General features: G+C 39.6%; 1 protein-coding gene across 1 annotated transcript in view; it reads right to left on the bottom strand.

Annotated features, from left to right (window-relative positions):
* LOC126424664 (thyroid adenoma-associated protein homolog) overlaps positions 1–23,287 on the bottom strand; it is a 249,010-nt gene that overhangs the window by 79,681 nt on the left and 146,042 nt on the right. The window contains 4 exon segments of the mRNA XM_050087394.1: positions 1,489–1,725; positions 3,200–3,469; positions 10,494–10,669; positions 19,575–19,711. Of these exon segments, the coding sequence (XP_049943351.1) occupies positions 1,489–1,725; positions 3,200–3,469; positions 10,494–10,669; positions 19,575–19,711 (820 nt within the window).

Raw genomic sequence — 23,287 nt, 5'->3', positions numbered from 1 at the left:
TATCATATGGCAGAAGAAAGAATAAATAATAAAAATCAAGGAGGGAATCCAATCTAGGGTTTATGCAGGTTAATATTTAGAACAAATTAAAAATGTCAACTGGTAATGTTAATAATACTATTTATGAAATGGGACTTTTTTTTATAAATAACACTGGCTGGCTGCTGTTTTCTCTTTTTTGAGGGAATTAACTTGTACTTTCACACAGCCCGAATCCCACCAGCATTAAGATTAGGGAACAGTGTCCAGTCGACAACAATGTTGGATTGGGGAAAATGTGGGCGAAGAAACAATTATTTTCTTTTTGGAAGAATCTCGTGGGCACTTGTCTTAAGTGACTGCATAGAAACGAAAGTTTGAAACAGGGGAGAAACTCGTATAAAATGCCAGAAACAAAATGTTTTAGTGCAGTGAGGTTAACACGAAGAAGCAAACACACAGATTAACAATCATATTTTGTGTAGGCAGCGATGGACAGCTTGCAGGTATTGAAGAAACGTCACTGTATGATTACAGAACTGTAATTCTTGTATAGTAGGAACAGTCAGTATTCAAGGATATGACATGAATGATCATTTGAAGCACACAGGCTTCTCATGGATATATGCCCTACTCTGAGTGGTTTCCAAGATAGAATACATTTAATGTATATTGTTATTTTTTCCCCACAATATTGAAATATATACTGTTATTTATTTTTCACAATATTGAATACACCGTGAGGTTACACATATACATATGTACAACATACAGTAAACATTACAACGTGTTTTAGAAAGTATCAAAATAAAAATTTGTTTTTTTAACATTACATCTCTATGCAATATCATATTCTTCAACAGCAGCAGAAGCACAACCAATACAGAGGCTGTAAATATACACCGTTTCTGCATATTCTTCATTAGTACAGATGCGTGACACATACAAACAAGAGTTAACCAATGCTTGTTGCTGATACCCTCTCAATCCCTCACACTACTTCACTCACAACACACCGCACACAGTTGCAAGTTCAGTGGACTAGCTTAATGGCAGAAAGACATCCCGAGCAAAGAGGCTGAAAGCAACAAGACGGGTCAGGCTAGAATAAAACATCAAAGAGGGTGGTTAAGACACATATCTGCATGCCACAAGCCCAAAAGCAAATTTACAATAAATGTGTTCTATTGCGGAAACCATTCTGAATAGGGCATTTGTGCATTTGATGTTCCTTAATTCAAATGAATATTCCTGTCATATCCAGGAATATTGACCATTTCTCCTGGGGCACCCAGTATATATTCTAAAGATGACCTTATGGTAGACTGAAACCCTTTTCTAATAAAGAATATGTACAGCTGTCTAATCGTACAGTGAAGTTTGTTGCAAATGTTAATGTGAAGACAAGCTGCATTATGCAACACTAGATTTATTTAGTAACTACTGTGCCACGACCAGAGATCCCTTAGCAGGGTTGAAAGCACAACAGACGGGGACCGGAGAACTTACAGCCCAGTCACCGCTGTGGAAGGCACCGAGGGCTGCCTCGAAGCCCGACGTGACGTGCGGCGTGACCAGCTCCCCGAGCTGCGAGTTGCGGAACAGCGCCCGCAGGATGTTGAGAGCGTGTGTCCGCGCCTCCGGGACAGAGCCGTCATCCAGTGCAAGTCCCAGCAGGATGTCCATCGAGTCCTGGAAGCTGCGGGCACCGCAGCCGCGTGCCTGCGCCTCCGTGCTGACCAGCGCCTGTACATAGTGGGGGAGGCGTGTCGAGACAGTACGGAGTTTGGCAGAATTAAATTTTAGGAAACTTCCCACGTGCATTGAAAACTGTGAAAATTTCTGTGCGCCAATTGTCTATAAATAACTGAGCCTGTGTTGAGGTAATTGTATCGTCCAATTTAATAATAACTGAAATGAACAAAAATGTGCAAGTAGAATGAGATTTTCACTCTGCAGCGGAGTGTGTGCTGATATAAAACTTCCTGGCAGATTAAAACATTGTGCCTGACTGAGACACGAACTCGGGACTTTTGAGGGGAAGTGCTCTACCAACTGAGCTACCCAAGAATGACTCACGCCCCGTCCTCACAGCAGTAATTCCACCAGTACCTCGTCTCCTACATTCCGAGTTCGAGTCTCGGTCTGGCACACAGTTTTAATCTGCCAGGAAATTTCAATGTGCATGTAGTCCACACTCAGACAATATATTTTATATCTTCTGATAGTCTTGTGAATGAAAACATGGTCCAGGTAGGCTGTATTATTTTTTTATTATCTATGCGACTGGCCAGTTTTGACGTTTGGTCATTTTCAAGCATCCATCTTAAGCTTCCAGCTTCATTTTACATTATAATGTATTACTGGTACATGTCAAGAGGAATACATCTTACATCTGTGTGTAGTTGGCGAAAAAACAATATACCATGGTACACAGTTAAATCTACTGACCTGAAGCTGGAAGCTTAAGACATCTGCTTGAAAATTACCAAACGTCAAAATTGGCTAATCGCAATAGATATTTAAAAAATAACACACCCTACTCGGAACATGTTTTCATTCACAAAACACGCTGAGGCTGTGGACCACTACATAAACAAAATTTTACAACTGTGATAGTTGTTTTGTGTTTTTTATTTTGTTTGGATGACAAGCAGTGGGCAGAATCAGTCAGCAAAAATCCCGACATCACAGCAGGTGCCACACAGAATTACTGATTTCCCTCGGAGTGCTGAGGGGAATCTTAGAAAACTCCATTCCCATATGTTTGTATACATAGTTAGTACGAGTCTAGCTCTCGTTTCTGAAAGAACATCAAATGAGAAATTGTTAAGCATTAATGCAGGCAACTGAGAAACTAATTCTTTGAAAACTGAGAAAACAACAGAAGGTAAAAACACAATCACTTAATTATTTCTGAATCTGAATGACGCATACAATTCACAAGGAAAGTGTGACATCCTGATGTAAATGCAGTAGATATGCAATGATATACTATCTCCAGTCCTGTATGAAGTGACCAAAATGGTTAACTGGCAGCACAAAAAAATGGGATGTCTTGAGTGATATTGTGAACTATATAGAATTCCACATTCTAAACAAAAAGGAACACAAGCGAAATATGACAGTTAAATTTTTAATGAAGATTCATGGGTGTCCCCGTAGAGGCAGCCGGTATTAAGAAATGCAAGAGGTCTACAGCCGAAGCCTTCCTGCCTACCTGCACCATGAAGGGCAGCCCAGCACTGCGGCGCGTGGCGTCGCCTGCCCCCTCGCGGACGTCGGTGAGCAGCTGCCGCAGCCACTGTGGCGGCAACCGGTGCAGCCCGTCCCCGCCCTCACTGCGTGGCTCGCCACTCCACAGCCGCCGGCACAGACTGCTGAAGCCGACGTATGCCTGCTCGAACGCGCCGCGGTGCTTCGTCTCGGAGAGCAGCTTCGTCAGGTGTGCGCCGATCGCCAGCAGCTGTGCTTCCTTCACGAGCCCGCCCTCGGCCGATTCCCTGAGTGTAGCCCGAACAAATTCTCACGATGACAGAGAAGACGTGCACAAAATACGGGGATAAATGATTTGGAGTATCAAAAAATCTCAAACCATTTTTACACACATCACAAATGCTCAGACCGTGCACCCTCTGCGGCACTACCAGACACACACCACTGCCCACCCGTAGCTTGCGAGTCAAATAAGCTGTTGGCTATGATCTGATGCAACTGCACAGTTCAATACTTCGACTGTGTTGTTACTGTGGGTAACACCGGTATGCTGCATCAGAGAGATGTGATGAAAGTTTATTTTATTATTGTTCAATGAAACAGTGATTTAGGTAATAATAAGTAAATATATTTTATCATTGTTTAACTAAACTAGATGAAACTGTGCTTTTGCTAATCCATGTTTACTTTAGTAACACAAAGGAGTTATTCTTTACGTGTGTACAAAGCGTGCCGCACGTCCACTTGCGTTACAAAAAACAGTCCGCCCAGTCAAGGGTTAAGGATCATAAAGTTTCATACAACCTACCTGAGGGTGTAGGATAATCTAACACTGGTAGACCTCTTTTGCTAAATTATAAACAATACTATATAAGGAATTTAATTAAATATAGTTAAAAGTGCATCCATTTCAAATTAAGCTACCACAAAAATCATATCTATATGACATTATCAAGAGGTAAGAAGCAAGAAGTAGGTATTAGGGAGCTCAATTTTATGGTTCCATACCTCAATCAATAAAATCAGAACCCTTATAGGTTCAGTTTGTTCTCCATCAGCTTGTCAGTCTGTCAGACTGTTAAGAACTAGAATGGGGAAATGTATCTAGTTAAAATTTATACCACATACTAAAGTTTATGATCCCCAGCTGGTGTAAAAAATTTAAGCTTTGACATCAATGTGAGCAATAAGGCCATTTAAGTCACAAATTTTATTATTAAAAAACTCACTCATCAAAACCCATAGGGTAGTTTCCGTTGATCTAGAATCATGAAATTTGTCAAGAAGCAATATGTTTTGCTGAAGCAGTAGATGAAAAAATCTGAAAGTTGACAATTTGCTATTATATCACATGAAAAAATGTTTTTTTGAGACATTATCTGACTGACTGTATGTCTGTCCATCTGTCTGTTAAAGAGTGCCATGACACGCAAGCACAATTCTTATGCAATTGCAGCACCATGGGTAGGTGGTGGCCCTGTAGGGCATTTGACCGTGAGCCATTGACAGAAATCACTATTGATGGATCTCTTTGATAATAAAATATTGTCAACCAAGGTAAATAAAAATCCTGAAGAGGTTTTGGTCTTTTATAAAATCAATAGGCAGTTTGAACTGTTCTATTCATTCAATAAGTGATCATACCATACCAAAATGGAAGATAACAGAGAGAAGGCCAAAGTACTGAATTTGGTCTTCTGAAATTGTTTCACCATGGAAGATTATAAAACTGTCCTTCTTCCAATCACTGTACCAAAGTTGAGAAGGCAGATAATGAGATAATCAATTGTAGAATAGAAAAGCAATTACCATCATTTTGTAGTGGTAAGTCATCAGGACCACATCTGATAACTATAAGATTCTACAAAGATTTTGCAAAATCACTTGCTCCCCTTCTAATAGCAGTTTATCGTAGATCGCTGATGCAACGAAGGGTACCTAGTGACCAGAACAAAGTGCAGGTCATTCTCATTTTCAGGGTGGTTCCTAAGACAGATGGACATAATTATTCACCTATATCTTTGATGTTAATCTGTTGTAGAATTATGGAACATCTTTTATGCTCAAGAACTATGAAGTTTAGGCGAACAAAATTCTCCTCTATGAAAATCCACACAGATTCTGCAGAGAGAGATATTCCATGAAACTCAGCTCGCCCAGTTCCTCCATGAGTTTCACAGTGCTGTAGACAATGGCGCTCGGATTGAAGCCATATCCTTGACTCCAGGAAAGTTTCTGATGGCATCCCACACTGTTATTTAATGAAACAAATATGAGCTTAACGTGTCTTTGACCATATTAGCAACTGGAATCAAGGCTTCCTCACAGATAGAACACAACACATCACTCTTAACGGAACAAAACTGAGAGATGTCATGGTAATTTCTGGAATACCCCAAGGAAGTGTGATAGGACCGTTATTGTTTACAATGCATATAAAAGATCTAATAGAAAGTGTTGTAAGCTCTTTAAGACTGTTTGGAGATGATGCAGTTGTCTGTAAAAAAAATAGCACTAACAGAAGACAGTATTGATATGCAGAATGACCTACTGGTGATTGATGACTAGTGCAGGCTCTGGAAGTTGACCCTGACTGTAAATAAATGTAACATATTGCGTTTACATAGGAAAGGAAATCCACTACTTACAACTACACTATTGATGAGAAATTGCTGGAAATATTATCTACCATAAAATAACTTGGACTAACTATACAGGGCAACCGTAAGTGGAATGACCACACAAAACAAATAGCCATAAAAAGCAGATGTCAGACTGAGATTCATAGGAAGAACCTTATGGATATATATCTCATCCAGAAAGGAAGTGGCTTACAAGGTACATGTTTGACTGATACTTGAGTACTGTTCACCAATACGGGACCCTTGTCGGGTAGGACTGACAAAAGACAAAGAGAAGATCCAACGAAGAGTGGTGTATTTCACTATGCGTTCATTTAACCTGCATGAGAGCATTACAGAGTCCAGTGGTAGACATTACGAGAGAGGCATTGTGCATCACGGAGAGGTTTACTATTGAAACTGCAAATAAATAGACAACATATTACTTTCTCCCACATACATCTCACAAAATGACCACGACAAGGTAATATGAAATTAGAGATAATATAGATGCTTATTGGCAAATATTCTTCCTACACACCATTTACGAATGGAACAGGGAAGGTGGGATCAGTTAGTGGTACCGAAAGTACCCACCACCACACAATGTTAGGTGGCTTGCACAGTACAATGTAGTTGTAGACAGCCTGAAGCAGCACCCCAGTCACGGACAATTTAGGTTATGTTTTGCAAATGGAGACTATTAGAGTAATGAGAATATCACACCTACTTTAACAGACCTTAGTTTTTCAAATTTGGTTGCCTCACCACCAGATCAATAAATTAAAATTACATCACAAGAAATACAAGTTCTAGAAAATTAAATGCCACCACTCATCACGTGCTTTCGACTTTAAAACTCTCTCTGGCTAGTGCCATCTCTCTCGATTATAGGTAATCGATAGTCACTTCGTTGGTACAGAGTTGAGCGCCTTACCTTGTCTAGTTTTAATCCTTCTTCTTTTTTATTAAAATTATTTTCGTGCTTGTAGATCTCTATAGCTTCTCTATGCATGCGGGTATAATGATGTGAGGTCCTAGCTATCACGTTTGTCTCACTAAATTTTATTTTCTTATCACCGTCTTTGAAAACGTGTTCCACTACAGCCGATTTGTCGATTTGTCCCAATCTACAGTTCCTTTTGTGTTCCGTTAGGCGGGTATTAACACTCCTTTTAGTTGTTCCAATATAAACCATGCCACAGCTACACGGAATTTTATGCACACCTGGGGTAGCTAAGGGGTGTCGTACGTCTTTCACCGATCTTAAACTTTCACTAATTTTCTTGGTAGGTCGAAAGATTGTCTCCACTTGAAACTTGGCCAAAGCTTTCCCAATACGGTCATAGGAGTCATAAAAAACTTTAGTGGATAGGGCTAATAACATCTGTGAGCCAATTTATTTGCTAGATGAATTAAGCCATTTGCGAACGGCTTTCAAGAAAAATGGGTACACTGACAACGAAATAGATCGAGCACTCCACCCTAGAAGAAAAGTGTCCGAAAATACATGACAACAACAACCGTCGGCTGGAAAAGTTTGGGAAAGCTATTTGAATACCACAACATGCTCACTATATACTGAATGCTTATTATTTTTTTTAGTAGCTCCTATCACAGATCAGTTGGTTAGTTTTTGAGAGAAGAATTAGCCAGTTTGGTGACAATTTGTGCAGTTGTCATTGTGGCCATCTCACTGATAGAATTATCTTTTATATTTACTACACAGAACCTTCATGCTTTATCCTAATGAAGTCCATTCTATCAGCATGAACAGAAACTGATGCACTTATAATTTTGAAGATTCCTAGTCATAAAATTTTCAACCAAGCCAATTAATTCTGAAAGAAATATTTTATTTTCACACATTTAATTATGGAAAGAGAGAGAGAGAGAGAGAGAGAGAGAGAGAGAGAGAGAGAGAGAGAGAGAGATACAAGGATGGTAATATTATTATGAAAAACTCAGCACATTTTTCTCTCTCACCACTGTAACGGGAGTTCTTAGGTGATATGAAATTATGATTCACTATTGAACCAGTCCGACATTGCTTATTTGATTAAGCTAAAAGATTTTTTGTAATTCCTTCTTGTTCAAATAGCATATAAACTAAGTTACAACTGGCTGGTATGGCTCTTGCCGATATCTGAGAATAACGAGAAGAGAGAATGCAAAGAAATGGAAATGATAGAAGTATACCAATAAAGTGCACGATTAATGTTCTACTACACGGACTCCAGTCACCAAATCTTGTCACAACAACAAAATAATAAAGTCAAAAGAATTTCCATTTGACACTGCCATTTCCATTCATAAAAATGTCTTTCTATGAAGCCCTTGCAATGGCGTACCCACCAAGGTAAAAAGCACTCTGTTAACTTGATGTGTCAGACTGGGATAAAACCACAAGCTTTTGATGGTGGAGGCTACTGTTGAAAGCTGGAGACTTTATTCAAACCCAAAAATCCCTCCTGAGGTATTTCCTCCGAGTACCTCTTTCCTTCCACATCTATAACATTCACATGTTGGCCCAGTAGGGTGCTCAGTAACTCCCCATTATTATATTTGCAACAGAAGTGTGTTTACAGTGTTCATATATTACCATTCGATAAGTATCTCTTGCTAGATTACATCCACCTCAAACTAGGCAATTTAAATGATGACACATAAAAATATGTAACAAAAGTTGACTCCCACCATTTGAAGATACTATATACCAAACTGTGATGGTAGCTGTCCTTTTATTATCGAGCAGATTTTTCATGTGACACAAATAAACTGTCTGTGAATATGCTGTTTTCTCTAAGGGTCAGAGCATATTATTTCCACCATCTTCCAGGGATGATGACTGGAGGACCAAGAAACAGTTTCACATCACAAGTCATGGGATGTTCCTTTTGTTTCCGCACACAAGCTCACATGATCAGTCAAACTGTGTAATACATGTTCATGATTATTGTTCTTTCATTTTTCAAACAATTCATTTGGATATCCTCAACAACTATGTTTACCAGACAATTATATCTTGTGCTAGGTGCAAATGCTTCAACTAGAGACAGCAAATAAATGAAATACTTGTTGGACTGCCACAATTTTTTCTCAGAAGAAGTGTAAAAAAGTGAAGGTTAACATTTTATTACAAGAAACCAAAAGAAAAAAACTCAATGATCAATAACTTTTATTTCTTCTTAATTTTGTCTAAGACAGTGCACACATAGATTGTGTGGCCTCGTGCACAGGATGCAAGCGGAGCTTGCAATTTGCGGCATTGTTCCCACAGTTGATCAGGGTCCTTTGGCTTGGAGCTGAGTGGTGGGTCTCAACTGAAAGCTTCGTCGGTTCTGTGACACTCTTGGCTGTAGATTTCTAGACTTTGGTTCTCCGGTGAGGATTTGTAGGACTCACCTTGATAGGTCATTGGTGCACTACACATTTTTATTTATTTATTTATTTATTTATTTTCTGAAGGTGGTAATTTGAGATTCTCGGGTGAACATTCACCAGTCAATACGCAGGAAAGGGAAGTCAGACTGTGTTCAGAGTAAAGACACTTTGACTGTGAAAATTTTACCAGTAAATTGTCGAAGTGTTTGAAAAAAAACTTACCGGATTACTGCCCTCCAGGGAAGTTGTCGGGCTCAAGTTATTCTTGGGACTAAGAGCTGGATGAAACCTTAAGTAGAAAGCTCTGAGACTGCCTTCACCACAAATTCTTTTGTCATGTCGTTTCACTTTAAATCACTCTGTGTGCATTGTTCCTGATATTTAATGGAAATGAATCTGCTTCCGGTGCTTGTTTGGTATAATTCAATTGTACAATAACCAGTCCTCCTGGAAATTTGGGTGCAGTACGTCACATTTATTTAAGTTGAGGCTAAACTGGCAATCCTTGCAGCAAGTCTTGATCTTCAGCATGTACTCTTGTATAAAGCTACAATTTTCTAATGTTGTGACTTCTCCGTATAAAATAGCACTGTCCACGTACGGCCTCGGTGAGCTTCTAGCGTTATCGACCTAGGTCATTAACATATAATCACGGTCCTACACAGTTCCTCAGTGTGTGCCTGAAGTTACTTTTATGCTGGACGATTTAACTTAATTAAAAATCATGTGTTTTGTTCTGTTTGCTAGGAACTCTTTGATCTAATCAGAAAGCTAGTTCAATATTCCATAACTCCTATTTTGTTCGTAGGTGCCACTGTGGAAAGAACAGTATTGGACACCTATCGGAAGATGAAGAACACAGCATAGAGCTGGGTGACAGTATTTATTGTATTCTATGCCTCATGAACAAAGAGAGTGATCTGGGTTTCACACAATCACTGCTCATAAAGGTCATATTGATTCACACAGAGGATGTTTTTTTCTCACATGAGATGTGTTCTAAAACTCAACAGGGCTACAGTTTGTGCATACTTTTGATGACCCTTCTTAAAAAGAGGAATGTGTCACGCAGTTTTCACATGTATAGCATTGCTTCATTTCTCCAAAGACCTTCAGCAGATTGCTGCCAGAAGAGGGGTGAGTGATTTTGCATATTCTACGTACAATTGTACCAGGTAAAGGTCTTTCTGCTATTGTGTGATTAAAAAAGAAACACACACACACAATTCCACAGTCACTTACCTAGACATCTGTCAATGTCTGTAAATGTCACCTTCTGTAATCTCAAACCACTCACCCTGAGGCCACGGGCGCTCTCTCGGCGATGTCCCCAAGCAGCAACGAGACCTCCTTAACAGTGCGCCACGAGCAGAGCAGCAACATCTGGGCCGAGCAGTTGACGTTCCGGAAAGTCACAGGGGAATCCTGTTCGGCACTCTGCTGCTGCAGCCGCCGCAGCAGGTCTTCGGCTGCAGATAAGGGGACGTCACAATAATATAAGTACCTCTCACAGTGATAACGAAGGTGTAAGGTCTTCTCTTACATCTGACTGGGCATCCCTCATATGTTACACTAAATGCATTATGACAGCAAACATGTTTCAAGATTTCTTCAATTTAACACAGAGTTTAACAGTTAGTAATACTAGAAACAATAATACATCAACAAAAAGAATGAATTTTTGAAAATATAATGTAATTAGATAGATAAAAAAGTCTAATCACCAAACGGTGCCAGGAAAACACACGACAAAAGGTATTAGTCCACAAGTTTTCGGAGCTAGTGGCTCCTTCTTCTGGCAGAAGGGTTGAAGAGGAAGTAAAAGGGGCGAAGGAAGAGGACTGGTGAAGTTTAGGAAATGGGTAAATTTCGGAAAAGTCACCCAGAACCCTGGGACAGGGGAGTCTTACTGGATGAGATGAGAAGGACAGACTGATTGTCAAGGATTGCACTGGGTAAAATTTGTACACGTAGAGCTTAAAGATGGAAGACAGGGTAATATGCAAGAAACATATTACTGCCAAAACATTGTGCACAAGTTAGTAAGAGTGAAAAGCTAAATGCATTGTGTGTGAAAGAGGTGGGAGGGGGACGACAAAAAATAGATCAGAAAAGGAAAGATGTATAAACCTAAAATGGAGAGAAGAAAGGATTAGTTATTGAGAAGAAATGCTCAGACCAAAGGAATTAACATAAATTAAGGCCAGAGAACATGTTGTAACACGAGTTCCCAACTGGGGAGTTCTGAGAAACTAATGTCTGGGGGAAGAATCCAGAAGGCACGCACATCTACATCTACATCTACATCCATACTCCGCAAGCCACCTGACGGTGTGTGGCGGAGGGTACCTTGAGTACCTCTATCGGTTCTCCCTTCTATTCCAGTCTCGTATTGTTCATGGAAAGAAGGATTGTCGGTATGCCTCTGTGTGGACTCTAATCTCTCTGATTTTATCCTCATGGTCTCTTCGCAAGATATACGTAGGAGGGAGCAATATATTGCTTGACTCCTCAGAGAAGGTATGTTCTCAAAACTTCAACAAAAGCCCGTACCGAGCTACTGAGCATCTCTTCTGCAGTCTCCCACTGGAGTTTATCTATCATCTCCGTAATGCTTTCGCGATTACTAAATGATCCTGCAACGAAGCGCGCTGCTCTCTGTTGCATCTTCTCTCTCTCTTCTATCAACTTTATCTGGTACACATACCACACTGCTGAGCAGTATTCAAGCAGTGGGCGAACAAGCGTACTGTAACCTACTTCCTTTGTTTTCGGATTGCATTTCCTTAGGATTCTTCCAATGAATCTCAGTCTGGCATCTGCTTTAACGACAATCAATTTTATATAATCATTCCATTTTAAATCACTCCTAATGCATACTCCCAGATAATTTATGGAATTAACTGCTTCCAGTTGTTGACCTGCTATATTGTAGTTAAATGATAAGGGATCTTTCTTTCTATGTATTCGCAGCACATTACACTTGTCTACATTGAGATTCAATTGCCATTCCCAGCACCATGCGTCAATTCGCTGCAGATCCTCCTGCATTTCAGTACAATTCTCCATTGTTACAACCTCTCGATATACCACAGCATCATCCACAAAAAGCCTCAGTAAACTTCCAATGTCATCCACAAGGTCATTTATGTGTATTGTGAATAGCAACGGTCCTACGACTCTCCCCTGCGGCTCACCTGAAATCACTCTTACTTCGGAAGACTTCTCTCCATTGAGAATGACGTGCTGCATTCTGTTATCTAGGAACTCTTCAATCCAATCACACAATTGGTCTGATAGTCCATATGCTCTTACTTTGTTCATTAAATGACTGTGGGGAACTGTCATGACACAGGCACTGAGGTCTTCATTGTTTGGTTTTAGAGCATGCTCTGCAACAGAATATTGTCTGTTGGCAGAATACACCTTCTGCCTATGCCTATTAAACCTAACTGATAACTTGGTGGTGATCATGCCAATGTAAACGGCCAAACAGAGTTTAAAAACAGCTGGTATACGATGTGTCATTTCACAGGTGGCTCTTCCTTTGATAGTATATGTTTTGCTAGTTACAGGGTTGATACAGATTGTGATAGTACGGTGCATAGGGCAAGTCACACAGGAGATGGTCACAGAGCCAGGAGCCATAGGGTAGGGAGATGGTGGAGCATAGGGTATGACAAGGATATTGTGGAGATTTGGAGAGTGACAAAGAGCTATTCTAGGTATGTTGGGCAAAACGTCAGGCAGAATGGACATCATTTGAGGACAGGATTTTAGGAAGTGATAGCCTCGTCGAAGTAAATGATCAATACATTCAAGGCCAGGATAATACTGAGTGACAAGTGGTGTACTCCTAAGTTGTTTTCTAGAGGATCAGCATTATCAGGACTGGATGCGGTGTATTGCTGTGATCTTAACAAATATGTTTGCCTCAAATGCCAAAGCTGTATGGGAGGGAATGTTTGACATGAAAAGGACGGCAACTGTCAAAATGCAAGTATTGCTGTTTGTTGGTAGGTGGGAACTGGCACTACAACATGTCCTCGGTTCTCGCCACCCACTTGGTCTTAATTTAATTTCTTCGGTCTTGGCATTTTTTCACAGTAACTATTCCTTCCTTCACTCCCTTTTAGTCTTCTACATCTTTTATTTTATGATGTGTCTATTTTTCACCACTTCCTCCTATCTCTGTCACATAATATGCACCTAGCTTTTCACTCCTATTAACTCATGCATGATGCTTTGGTGGTACAGTGAAACCTCTATATAACGTTTTTCCAAGGACCACAAATTCTGAGCACTGTATAGAGGAAAACACTATAAAGAGGAGGGCTTCCAAATAATAATTATAGGGCATTACTGAAGATGGGGATACCACTAGTCAGCTTTGACAAATGGTGCCACAGATGGCATTTTACATTTTCACAATAACGTCATATGATATTCATTGCAAATGATCAATGTATCAAATGATTAGTATTTTGCAGTTAAAACACGGGGCCCGGTAGGTGGACGTGTAAAAGTAAATGGATCAGTTTGTACTGTAAAAAGTTATAACAGATTCTTAAGATATGACATCACTGTCCAAAGCTGACAGGTGGTATCCCGTTCTTCAGTTGATCCAATTATAGAATATGAGCCAAATTTTGTTTATGATATACTGAACATATTACATAAAAACACAGTAAATGGTACAGATTAAAAAAGAATTAGTTACAAAAAATTACTTTAATAATTAAATTATGAAATGGAACTTAAATTTGAACAAAACTCTAGGAATCTAAGCAATCTGAAAATCACAGACCTATGATTTTTTAAAATATTCAAGCAAGCATATTTTTTTTCTGTTTCTCCTTGACTGGATGGCAATCATTTATTGCTCATTCTGTCCTCAAGTCTATAGGCCATCATATATCTCCTGAATGTCTCAAAGGCTTCAGCTGCCTTAGTATATGAGGGCACAGGGTCATCTTCCTTGTCACTGTCACTTTCACTACCACTATTATTCTCCAAGCTTCTCTCTGCAGTCACTTCCTCAATACTTTGTACTCCTGTGGTAGCCACATTGTCATCCACAGCCACAAAGTTCTCAAAAGTGCAGAATCACTACCTATTAATTCCTGAAACTCTTGCAAATCACTTGCAACATCTTCCACACGAGCTGCCATCTCATTCTCACAGAATCCGCTTTTGTGAAACAGTTTTTAATAGTTTCAGCACTGACTTCCCTCCATGAGTACATAATTAAATTCATTGCCTGTAAAATATTCAGCTTCAGTTGTGAGCTCTGCTGGCTTCCTGGTTTTCTTTGGTCCCTCAAATTCAAGGCCTTTTTTACAAGGGCTGTCCGATATTCAACCTTAAGGGCGTGTAGTATTCCCAAGTCCAAAGGTTGCAGGTGGCTGGTGCAGTTGAGTGGCAGGAAAATTACTGTCACATTTCTCAGAAAGGATATGTCTGGTGGATGTGCCTCACATCTATCCACAAACAGCAGCACTTTTCTTGCAGCACTCCCCATTTTGGCGTCAAATTCTCTGAGAAAACGTAAAAATATATCACTCATCATCCATGCCTTGGCATTGTTTGTATATTTGCACAGAAACGTAGAAATGTTTTTGAAGCACCTCGGATTTTTTGGCTTCCCGATAACCAAAGGTTTCAGTTTTTCACTGCCATCGGCGTTTGTACACAACAAAACGGTAAGATGTTTCTTGCTCTTCTTACTGCCATGGCAATTTTCCCCAAGAAAAGTAAATGTCTTATCCAGCATTAAATTGAGAAACATGCCAGTTTCGTCAGTGTTATGAATGTCATGCAGTTTGTAGCCATGTATCAGATTAGGGAGAGTCTGCATCCACTGAGTTACAGTTGGTTTGTCCACACTTTTACTTTCTCCACATTCCGCTTTGTATACAACACCATGATGCTATCAAAATTTATCAATCCATGCATTGGACGCCTTAAAATTTTCCATTCCTAACTGCAGTGATATTTGAAGCACCTTCTCCTTCAGAATAGTTCAGTTTATAGGAATGTTTGCAGCGCATTCTTGCTGAAACCAAGTTAATAAAACTTCCTCCATTTCGTCGTAAGTCGATGGTTTCAAAGGATACGTTTCGAATTTCCACAATTCTCAAGCCCTTCCATTATCGACGATCTGTTTTTCATAGTAGTGTTGAGTGTTGAGGGGACCAGTTCAAATTGCTTCGCTAGCTCCACGTGACTCACACCAGGAGATGCCTCCACTTTTTTAATAGCAGAAAACTTCTCTTCCTGAGAAATGTTCTTCCACTTTTCACTCATGTTCACTGATGAAAGCTTAAAAAAAAAAGTTATATTGAAGACACACTCTCACTAGACACACAAACTGTTTGCTGCTCAGCTCACACAACACGCTATGAATACAAAGCATCGACTGAAATGGCACCAAAAAGATTGCAAGCAGAATATGCGTCACATGTCATGTGACCGGGTTCTGCCACTGACATATGAAACACGCTGAGCACAAGCTTCCTGAGCCGCTGCAAATTGTGAATCCACAGAACAAAAATCTATGTGTCTACATCCAGTCACTTAAACATTATAAAGAGGTAAATAATTGACCAGGGTTCCAAAAATATGAGCGTTATATGGAGAAAATTGTAATATAGAGGAAACTTTGTAAAGAGGAAAATTTAACATTGTTTATAAGGATTTTTAGTCGGGACTGAAAAAAACGGACTTAATATAGAGGAAAACATTATATGGAGGAACATTATAAAGAGGTTTCACTGTAATCTTTTTCTTGCGTATTACCCTATCTCCCATCTTTAAGCTCTCATGTTTTCAAATCTCATCTGGTGCAGTCCCCAACAATCAGTCCCTCCTTCTCATCTCAACTGTTAAGTCTCCCCTGACCTGGGGTTTGGGGTGACTTTCCTGGATTCTACCCCTTTTCCTAGATAACACTAGTTCTTTTCCTTCATCCCACTGCCTGAAGAAGGAGCCACTGTCTCCAAAAGCTTACAAACATTGATACCTTTTATGAGTGTCACTTCTTGCCACAGCTTGATGAGTAGAAACAATAACAGCAATACAAGAAAAAAGTAACTGTTTATATATCTCTGTGGTGGATAGAATATAGGAGATGAGTTTCAGGCAGGTAGACTGAGACTCTCAGCTGTGGCAGCAATGAATTTGACAGGAAAGATGACAGCATTTTCAGTAGCTGCCTATGTAGCTCTCCTCAAAAGTACATTAATACATAAGTACATTAATACATAAGGGTTCTAAAAAATGTACAGCACATGGTAACATATGTTTATTTCAAGTGAAATGAGATAAAAATGCAACTGTGCTTCTGGCTTGTGGCTTCACAATAGTCACAACTGGAGGAAGTATAATATAAGGAAGTATAAAAGTAATGAGGTGTGGAGGTGCGCGCGTGCACGTACGCGCACACACACACACACACACACACACACACACACACACACACACACACACACACACACACACACACACAAAATGGGAGTACAGTGTAGCTTCTTCCAGACAGCAGCAATGTTTTTGTTTTATGAGGTGTGTTCGAAAAATTACGGAACTTTGTCCACAAAATTTTTCTATGCTTACCTTCCCGGAAGCTGTCTTGGTATGCCTCTTGTTGAATTGTGTGAAACACCATCGCAAAATTTCTTTCATCTCACATATTGTTGCAAATCTTTGTCCTTTCAACTTTGGAAACAAGAAAAAGTCCACAGGTCTGGAGAGTAAGGAGAATGAGCCAACATAGCGATTCCGTTTATTGCGCAAAAGTCATGCATTAACAGGGATGAATGTGCAGGTGCGTTTTCATGATGCAAGAACCATGAATTGTCTCGTCACATTTCAGGCTGTTCCTCCTCACATTTTCTCCCAGGCGTCACAGCACGCACTGATATCCTTCAAAGGCAAAAGAAACTATCAGCATGGCTTTTACATTTGACCTGACCTGACAGGCTTTTATTGGTCATGGAGAGCCCTCCGACCCATTATGAAGAATGATCCTTGGTCTCAACATCATAACTGTAGATCCAAGTCTCATCATCAGTTACAATTCTTCTAAGGATCATCTTGTTCTCGTTTGCATGATCCAAAAGCTCTTCACATATTGCAAGGTGAAGGTCTTTCTGGTCTTGAATCATGAGCCGTGGGATGAACTTGGCCGCAACATGATGCATTCCAAGATGCAGTGTCGGGATTTTATGACTTGATCCAACTGAAATGTTACATTCTTCTGCAATCTCTTGGACAGTCATTTGACTGGCATGCATAATTTAGTTGACATTCCTGACATGAGCCTTCAGTACGGCCATTTTTAAACTGTGTGAAACATTCATAACACCAAATATAGCTTATGTACTCATTACCGTAGGCTTCCTGTATCATTTGGTGTGTGTGTGTGTGTGTGTGTGTGTGTGTGTGTGTGTGTGTGTAAAGATGTTGTTGAGTTTCACAGAAAATTTAATGCAAACACGTTGCTCCTTACTTTGTCATCTCGAAATTCGCAATCTGTGTCACACAGTGTTCTACACAATACAGCACTGAACAACAACTAACAGACATGCAACAATGGAACTACTGGCAGTTACACATTAAACACAGACATGTGCAGCGATGCCAAACACATTTCGGTCAGACACACCATAGCATGAAATTAAGGATATTATGGAATTTTTTGTTCAGAATTCATATGGATGGGCACAGCTAGATACTAGATAAGCAAGACCTTGTGTTGTGACTATTATGTATCAGGTGCTTAACCTCTGATGTGAGCTACTAGGTTGCATGTACACTGAGGATCCAATGAAGTAGACATAGGGTGTGGCTGTCACATAAACTTGTGGACAGAATATAATAACGAGCTAAGAAGGAAAGGTCCCCAGCAGTGGAGTTGACTTTTTGAAATCACCTATATGCTGATGTAGGTTAAGATCCCAAGTTTCACACCCTGTAACCATTCACCCTGCAGGGTCCTCATTTGTGAGTAGCTAATGAAGGAAAAAAGTTCAGAATTTCATGTCATGCAATTTAGCTTTAAGAAGGCCACGTACAACAAACTGCTTGGGCAATATTACGGTGGAGGTACTAGCCTCATGTGTCAGAGCTTGTGGGTTCAAATCTCGTCAATTGTGTTGAAATGTTTATTTTTACATCTTTATCAAAAAGACTGATCATAGTTTTCAATCAATTAATTGGATTAAATGCAACTTTTTAAAAATTTTCATTGCTGTATCACACCATTTTAATCAACGTATTAACTTTTACAATTGCTTCCTATCATTCTTTTTTCACTTGGGGTCTTTGTGCAAGTGAATTTAATTATTTTTATTTGTCTATAAGAATATTTAAATATTTGAAACTGCCAATTTACTGGTTGAAAAACAAAAGCTGGAATAATGTATTTAAATTGACCGTGCAAAAAGATGTCCATTTTTTTGGATGGTTAACATCATAAACTCATTTAAAACATTAATCCTTATTTCACTGTTGACAAAACAATGCAGATAAAGATTTAAATGAAAGAAGGGATTATAAATAAAACAAAATTTAAGCAAAATGAGGAACGTAAATAATGAATGCAAGAACACGGATAAAAATATAGAATGATAAATCGGAAGAAGTTACATCAAAGTTAATACGTAAAAATAATTAATATCACAAGCACAAAAATTCCAAGGGGAAAAAGAATGATAGGAAGAAGAAATGAAAGCAACTGTAAAAGTTGATATGTTGATTAAAATGATGTGACGAAGATAAAAAATAAAAAAAAAGTACATTTAATTCAGTTACCTGAATAAAAATAATGTTCAATATCATTTTAATAAAGATTTAAAAATAAAAAAAATTTCAAGGCATCTAACCAAATTCAAAACCTCAATGTCTTAAATATGAGGCCAATAGTTTAACCATTATGTTGCACAAGGAGTCTATTGTACGTTTATTTTTTTTTAAGCTGAAGCGGATCACGAAAAATTCTGAAATATTATTTTCGTTGGTTACTCACAAATGAGGGTCCACTAGGGTGAATGGCTGCACGGTGTGAAGCTTGGGACAGCAATGTTTGTAACCATATAGATGACTTTATAAACTTGATTCCACCACAGCAGACCTCTCCTTGTGAGGGGACAGGTCATCACTCACCTACAACATGCACCGAGTTGCACGTAGGCACACAGAAAGTATATACTGGCCACAAATGAGCAGAGGAGTAGGGGCTCAAGTTGCTCTGTGATGGAAACCAACCAACCCTGAGCTGCAGTGAAGGTGTGACGCCTCGTATGGGGTAGCAGATCATGTTACATATTTATAGCTGCAGCTGCAAAAAATGTCTGCAGAGTGCACTTGGTGTACCTGGTGTGAAATCCATGGGTAGGTGTCCCTCAGGTGATGAACTGTTCACCACTTCTTCCACAGCCTTGCAGGCCTCAAAGGCGAGCTCAATCATGTATTGCATAAACTCCTGCCAGTCTGGATCACTGCTCACTTTCCTGCGAAAAGGGCCAAACGACCACTTAAATGTCACTTCTGTAACATGAAATTACAAGGCTGAAATAAACCTTCCAATAAATAATATAATGTCTGATACACAATAAATTATGACAGTGGTGGAAGGGAATTAGGTATTTGCACTGAACCAAAGACACATTTAAAATAAAAACACATTTACTAACTTTCTATGTCATTTACACTGGCTACAGGAGCATTTCACATGGTTATCATTTTCACAACAGTTATCAAAATCTGTAAATACAAGCATCAGTACCTAACATAGCATTCTGTGTGTAAAAGAGTGTAAATTTGTGGCCAATTTATTTTCAGTTCTGTGACATATTAGTTCCACTGCCACAAACACAATACATGTAATAACTTTTGTCTCAAATAAAACAGACAGTTTAGAAAAAGACTATAAAACTTACAAGAGGGATAACCAAAAAATTTTGAATATTGTCTTTAAACCTTAAGGTTGCTTAAATAAACGTTTGGCTATTCACAAGTACATGCCTGTAGTCCCCGTACATATTGAAACCCTCTTTCTACAGTACTCTAGCCAGACCAAAATGACCCGACCCATTTGTAAAGTGGAGTATCTTGTGGAAATATGTTTTCTGTATTTGAAATGGAACAATGCTAATGTGTGTCGACTAAGTGGAAGTGTACTGCAACAATGCATCAACACATGACAGTGGAAAGGTGGGGTACAACATTCTGACCACAACAAAAGTCGCCACCCACTCACATCCACTGTATAAATTCTGGTGAACCAAGACAGCAGTACAAATGTTGCAGCTGGGTAAGACTGATCCAGATGATTTCTTTAGCCACACAATCACTGCAACTCGCCACATACAGGAGGCACTGAGTCAGGCCAGCACAACAAAAAAGACAGCTAAAATAATTACCGTATTTACTCGAATCTAAGCCGCACTCGAATCTAAGCCGCACCTGAAAAATGAGACTCATAATAAAGGAAAAAAAAATTTCCCGAATGTAAGCCGCACCTGAAATTTGAGACTCGGAATTCAAGGGGAGAGAAAAGTTTTAGGCCGCACCTCCAAATCAAAACAAAGTTGGTCCATTGCAATATGAGACACAATGTAGGTCGAATGAATGACGATACAGCTACAGTAGTTTGGTTCGAGTCGTAAGCTTAGCAGTTAAGCTTTACCACATAGCCATTGCTATGCGTCAGGCGCTCCGTCCGTATTTATACGGGTCCCTTCCTTTTTCACGTCTGGTTTGAATCAATTGCTTATTTTGTTTTGATCTGATAAGTGCCGTTTTCTTTGTTATAGGTGTTTGCGTTACTCTTAAGCTGAAAATGCATTACTGCACTGTGTCATGCATTGTTTGTCGCATTCTGATAGTGCTACGGCCTGTCGCGGCTCGCGGCATGGCTTGCTTTTGAGCGCGCTACCGCTGCGCACAATTAAAAAAAAAAAAAAAAAGAGAGAGAGAGAGAGAGAGAGAGAGAGAGAGGAATCGTCTCATTAGCGAATCAATGGCAAGAGACTGCTATTTGGAGTTACTTACACTGCTGCTTTCTTTGATAATGATCAACAAGAATCAAATAATAGACTGCATATGATAGAACATGTTCTGAACGAGAGTTAGGCGAAAATTTTTCTCCGTTTGAAAATCTTTGTGGCCGCTTCTTTATTATATCAAATTCTGCACAGAAATTAGTCATCTTAGATTTAAAAATCTGGTCACTTGCCGTGCTTCATTTCTGACTGTATCACTATTAGGCATAAGAATAATACGAATATAAACATGACACGATACGTATATTCTTCCGCGTTGGCTGTTGTCTCACTCTAGTTTCGTAGTTCATTAGGCAGACAGGATTTAAATGAGATAGCAGCAAACACGAAAGAATACATGGCAAAATGTTTATATTCGTATTATTCTTATGGTGAAGAGAATACTGTATGTGATTCAAATTTCATCAGGTTCCTATTAGCAACCATCTCTTGTCACAGATAGGAAAAAATTCAGAACGTAGAGTTGGCCATATTGACAAACATCCGAAACAGTCTTGCCAGTCAGATTTTCGTAGTACACTGAAATTGTGCTACATTCGAAGATGAACAATACGGAATTTGTATTTACTTTGTTGGATAATGTATGAAAATGCAGTGGTCGAAACTCGCGGCGGAGGAAAAAAGCTCGTCTTCCACTTTTTTTTTTTTAATTTATTTACTGACGCAGGGGTTTTGGCGCCAGTATTTATCTTTGTGCCTACAAAGCATGCCTGCGTAGCGCTACATATATTCGACGGCAGAAGTTAGTTGTAGCGGCACATACCAACATTTTTCATAACTTCCGCTTGCTTTGCACTCGATTCTAAGCCACAGGCGGTTTTTTGGATTACGAAAACCGGGAAAAAAAGTGCGGCTTAGATTCGAGTAAATACGGTAAGCTTTCTGACAAAGTCATTCTTCCAGGCTAGACTGCTTCTCATTACATACAGGAGGCACTGAGTCACAGAAAGGCACAATGAACATGAGTACAGAAACAATTATGAGCCGTGCATGTTCCCATACTAATACTGGGATTTAAGTGCATGCTTAGCTCCTACCAGAGGTATGTCTGCTGTGTGTTGACTGTTTCTGAAGGAGTCTCTCCGGATCATGGCCTGGACTTACTAGCCATGAACATCTGCTCACCACATTCAGATGGCGCACATTTACTTTGTGGAACACACCTAGGCCTACTAGAGAGTCGCAGCATTCCCCTACCTGTGTCGATACAAATCACACTCCAGAGTTCGACTGGTCCCATTCCTGTTGCCTCGATTGGTGGACATGCCCACATACACTGTCCGTAATTCTCTATCCTGATGCAGGAATAACAGTGAGCACATCGCAGATAAGTGCCCACTGAGTTTCAGTTGGTGTTCTTCCTGTAAGTTGTCCCAGTTTATACTGCTGATGCCTTTTATGTGGAGCAGAATCCCATTAGTAAGAACATACCCAAGTTAAACAATGACTATGTGATAACAGTTAGGGTTGCGACCCACCCCATTTTTTATGGGATGTCCCATATTTTACAGCTGAAATTTGTGTCCCATATTATTCACCTTCCTCCTGTTAAATTCGATGAGCTCTAGATTCGTATAAAAGAGGACATTTTAAGTTTGAGGTCCTGTTGGCCAGCAAATCACAATATTCTGTTTATACTATTGCGAAGTCTATAGTTGAATAGCTGAACTTATGGAACAAAAGGAAATTGCCTCAGTCACAGTGTTTGTGGTTAAACAACATTGTTGGAGACTGCTCAGTCTTTCCTTCTCATCCCGACCGTTAAGTCTCCCCTGGTCCGAGATTCTGGCCAACCTTTCCGAACTCCACCCATTTCCTCCACCCCACCAGTCCATTTCTTTCACCCCTCTTCTTTCTCCTTGAAGCCAATGGATATGAAAGCCTGCAAATGTAAATACCTTTATATGTATGTACTCCTGCTACCACTCGTTGAGCAGATTTTTTATCTATCTGATTAGATTATATTTTCATGAAATACTACTGGAAACATTTCTAAACTGATGACTATCGACTTGAGGAGGA

The sequence above is a fragment of the Schistocerca serialis genome, chromosome 10 (assembly GCF_023864345.2).
Source record: "Schistocerca serialis cubense isolate TAMUIC-IGC-003099 chromosome 10, iqSchSeri2.2, whole genome shotgun sequence".
Classification (NCBI taxonomy): Eukaryota; Metazoa; Arthropoda; class Insecta; order Orthoptera; family Acrididae; genus Schistocerca; species Schistocerca serialis.
The sequence above is the reverse complement of the archived record's forward strand: the minus strand, read 5'-3'. Positions and strand labels throughout refer to the sequence as shown.